Source organism: Trypanosoma theileri (genome assembly GCF_002087225.1).
Source record: "Trypanosoma theileri isolate Edinburgh chromosome Unknown TM35_Tth_34_V1, whole genome shotgun sequence".
Lineage (NCBI taxonomy): Eukaryota > Euglenozoa > Kinetoplastea > Trypanosomatida > Trypanosomatidae > Trypanosoma > Trypanosoma theileri.
Window position 1 is genome coordinate 189,673 of NW_021639876.1, and position 3,463 is coordinate 193,135.

Genomic DNA, 3,463 nt, shown 5'->3' on the forward strand with positions numbered 1-3,463 from the left:
TTGCCACTCCTCAGAACTGACGGGAGCATGAGCGGGGCGTTACTTGCCATCATGCGAAATATGTATGTATCAACACACAAGGATAGATCTGGAAGGATAAGACGGCCAAATGGCTCTTCGTGGCTCCCAAACTGCAGATGTTCCCCCACCCCACCCCTCTCCTGTGTAGGTGTTGCCCTCAAATGGCTTTGAAGGGATTGTGGGAGGTTACACGAACGTAGTTGGTATTTCGAAATTATGATTGTTTTTTTTTTTTATCACGTTGTGAATAGCTTGTTGTTGTGGTGGTTGTTTTTTCTGTTTGGACATTTTTAATTTTAATTTTTTTTTTTTTTTTGGGGGGGGGGGGGGTTCTAGATGGTGATAATATGATTATAGTTAAGACCGTAGAAGTGAAAGTAGAAACGTTTTTATATTTGGGCGTGAACAGGTTTTTTTTTTTGTTGTACTCCTTTTATAGGGATTGAATGTGTTGATATTGTGTCGATGTAGGTTAGATTGGAAGTGACAGTATCTATATGCTGTTAGAGTCCTAATATTTTGCATCTGTTACTGTTGCTCTCTTTTTTCGTTACGGTTTTTTTTCAGTTACATGCTTATTCGTTTTTTTTTTTTTTTTTTGCATTTTACGGATTGTAGGGAATTCCTTTGCTATTTACCTTATGCTAATATTATTTCATATTATTCTATGGCTGTACAACTGTACTCGCTTTTTTTAAAAAGAAAAACTTTTTTTTTGAGTTTTGTATTTGTTACGGGGTTTGTTATTTATCGTAACGGCCCCACGCCTGGTCAACTTTGTTTGTTTAGTGTTTGAATTTTTATTGCCTTTACCCTTCCTTGCACTTGCGTCATTTCATTTCTTTTTTACGTAGATATTAACCGCAATAATATTATCTGCGACAAGCGAAAGTAAAGCACACTCAAAAAAAAGGCTCCGAGAAGAAGCATGACGACGGCTCCTGCTGAGTACCCTATTGAGGAGAAAAGACCTGACGATGCACCCGTAACATCAGACGAGGCCCCTGCATTCTGCTCACTGGAGAATCTGAAGGTTGCACAGGTGCAGGCGGTTGGAGGGACGCTATGTGGTTTATCAATCGGTTTTGTGGCTGTGTACGCCCACTTGTTCCTGACCTCGACAGACTGCTCACTGTACAAGACGACTACTGCGTGCGACCATGTGGCGAACGCGGATTGTGCATGGAACACTGTCAGTAATGTGTGTGGGTGGAAGGACTTCACGTGCGAGTTGGTATACAATACCGAGAGTGCGTGCCTCGCAGACGACAGGTGCAACTGGGTGTACAGTGATAAGTATTGTAAGAACCCGATTGGATACAGCGCCACCTATAACGGTATCTTTGCTGGTGCCTTGGTTCTAGGCGCCACGATTGGTTCAGTGGTTGCCGGAAGATTTGTTGCACGGTTCGGGCACAAGGTGTCATTTATTGTGTGTGGCATCGTTGGCGTCGTGTCCTCGGTGATGTACCACGCGTCTGCTGCGACAAATCAGTTCTGGGTGCTGTGCGTTGGTCGATTGCTGATTGGTATCGTTATGGGCGTTGTAACTGTCACCTGCACCGTGTACGTTGACCAGAACGCACACCCGAAGAACTCCAAAGTGGTTGGTGTGCTGTTCCAGGTGTTCACTACATTCGGCATCGCGTTTGCTGCTTTGATGGGGTTGGCCCTCGGGCAAAGCGTTAATTTCAACAAGAACACAATGATGGTTGCCCGAATGGAGGGATTTTGCGCCTTTACAACACTAATATCTGTGATAATGATTTTCCTTGGTATTTTCTTGGGCGAGAGCAAGACCAGGTTCATTGGTGGCACTGGAGCCGGTGAAGATGCGCTTGACCTGGATGAGTACGGCTATGTAAAAATGATTGTACCACTGTTAATGGGTGCGTCATTGGGTGGTACGTCGCAGTTGACTGGTATCAATGCAGTGATGAATTATGCGCCGACGATCATGAGCAGGCTGGGGATGGAACCTCTTGTGGGTAGCTTTGTGGTGATGCTGTGGAACTTCGTGACGACTCTGGTCTCGATACCGCTTGCCTCGTGCTTCACGATGCGTCAGTTGTTTATCTCGTGTTCGCTTGTGGCATCCCTTGCATGTTTGTTTCTGTGCGGTGTCCCTGTGTATCCTGGCGTTGCCAGCGAAAACGTGAAGAACGGTGTTGCGATCACTGGGATTGCTGTGTTCATTGCTGCGTTTGAGTTTGGCATTGGCCCGTGCTTCTTCGTACTGGCTCAGGATCTGTTCCCGCGCTCGTTCCGTCCGAAGGGTTCCTCCTTTGTGATGATGATGCAGTTCATTTTCAACATTATCATCAACGTGTGCTACCCGATTGCGACGGAAAGGATTTCTGGCGGTCCGTCTGGTAACCAGGACAAGGGTCAAGCAATTGCCTTCATTTTCTTTGGTTGCATTGGTATGATTTGCTTCGTCCTGCAGGTGTTCTTCCTCTACCCCTGGGAGGAAAGAGAGGCAAAAGCACGTGCTCAACATCCTGCTGAGGATCTTCCAGAAGAGATTGAGGAAGACTCACCAATTGAGGTTGCCACTCCTCAGAACCGACGGGCAGCATGAGTGGCGTTACGTGCCATCATGCGAAATATGTATGTATCAACACACAAGGATAGATCTGGAGGGATAAGACGGCCCAATGGCTCTTCGTGGCTCCCAAGCTGCAGATGTTCCCCCACCCCACCCCTCTCCTGTGGAGGTGTTGCCGCAAATGGCTTTGAAGGGATAGTGGGAGGAAACAACAAGGAGAAGCGTAAAAGGCAAGTGTTGTGATAAGCGGTAATAAATTATTTATTTCTTTTGTTTTTTGTTTTTTCTCCTTTCTCTGTTCATTGTATGAGATTTATATAATATGTTCAAAACGTCTGCTCTCCCTCTACTTTTCTTTCAATAAATTAATTTTTTTTTTATTCCGTTTATAAAAAATGAATAATCTAACAATGGATTATGTGGTAAACTTTAAACAGTTTTTTATTTTATTATTTTTTGTAAAGCGCATTTTTTAATTATAACTCTTTTAATAGGTTGTAGAGGAGTAAGATTGATTGCAGAAAATAAAAACCAATGGTGACACCTCCTGTAAAGTAGGAGCTGTGTCCTTATTATTTTGTTCGGTAAAATTTATGTGATTCCCAACCGTCATGTATGAGATGGTGCGGTGATTATGAACCGTTTTCTTCAATTCTGCGCCAAGACGTCATTGAAACAAGAAAAAAAATATTTTTATGTCTGAAAATTCTTTTCTTTTTTAAGTAGATGGGATTGATTCTTTTTTTTATCTGCATTTCATAAATTGTAGTAGTCTTTTTTACGACCCGTTTTGGGTAAGAGCTTACCTGTGCAATCTTAACGACCCCACGCCTGGTCAACTTTGTTTGTTTAGTGTTTGAATTTTTATTGCCTTTACCCTCCCTTGCACTTGCG

The 3,463-nt window shown here is 43.5% G+C and overlaps 1 protein-coding gene across 1 annotated transcript; it reads left to right on the plus strand.

Moving 5' to 3' along the window:
* Positions 1–949: 949 nt before the first annotated feature.
* TM35_000341940 (hexose transporter) lies at positions 950–2,602 on the plus strand (the record flags this gene model as incomplete). Its single annotated transcript, XM_029029092.1, has 1 exon — positions 950–2,602. One exon carries the CDS (start codon positions 950–952, stop codon positions 2,600–2,602), a length of 1,653 nt encoding a protein of 550 aa, XP_028879648.1.
* Positions 2,603–3,463: the final 861 nt, after the last annotated feature.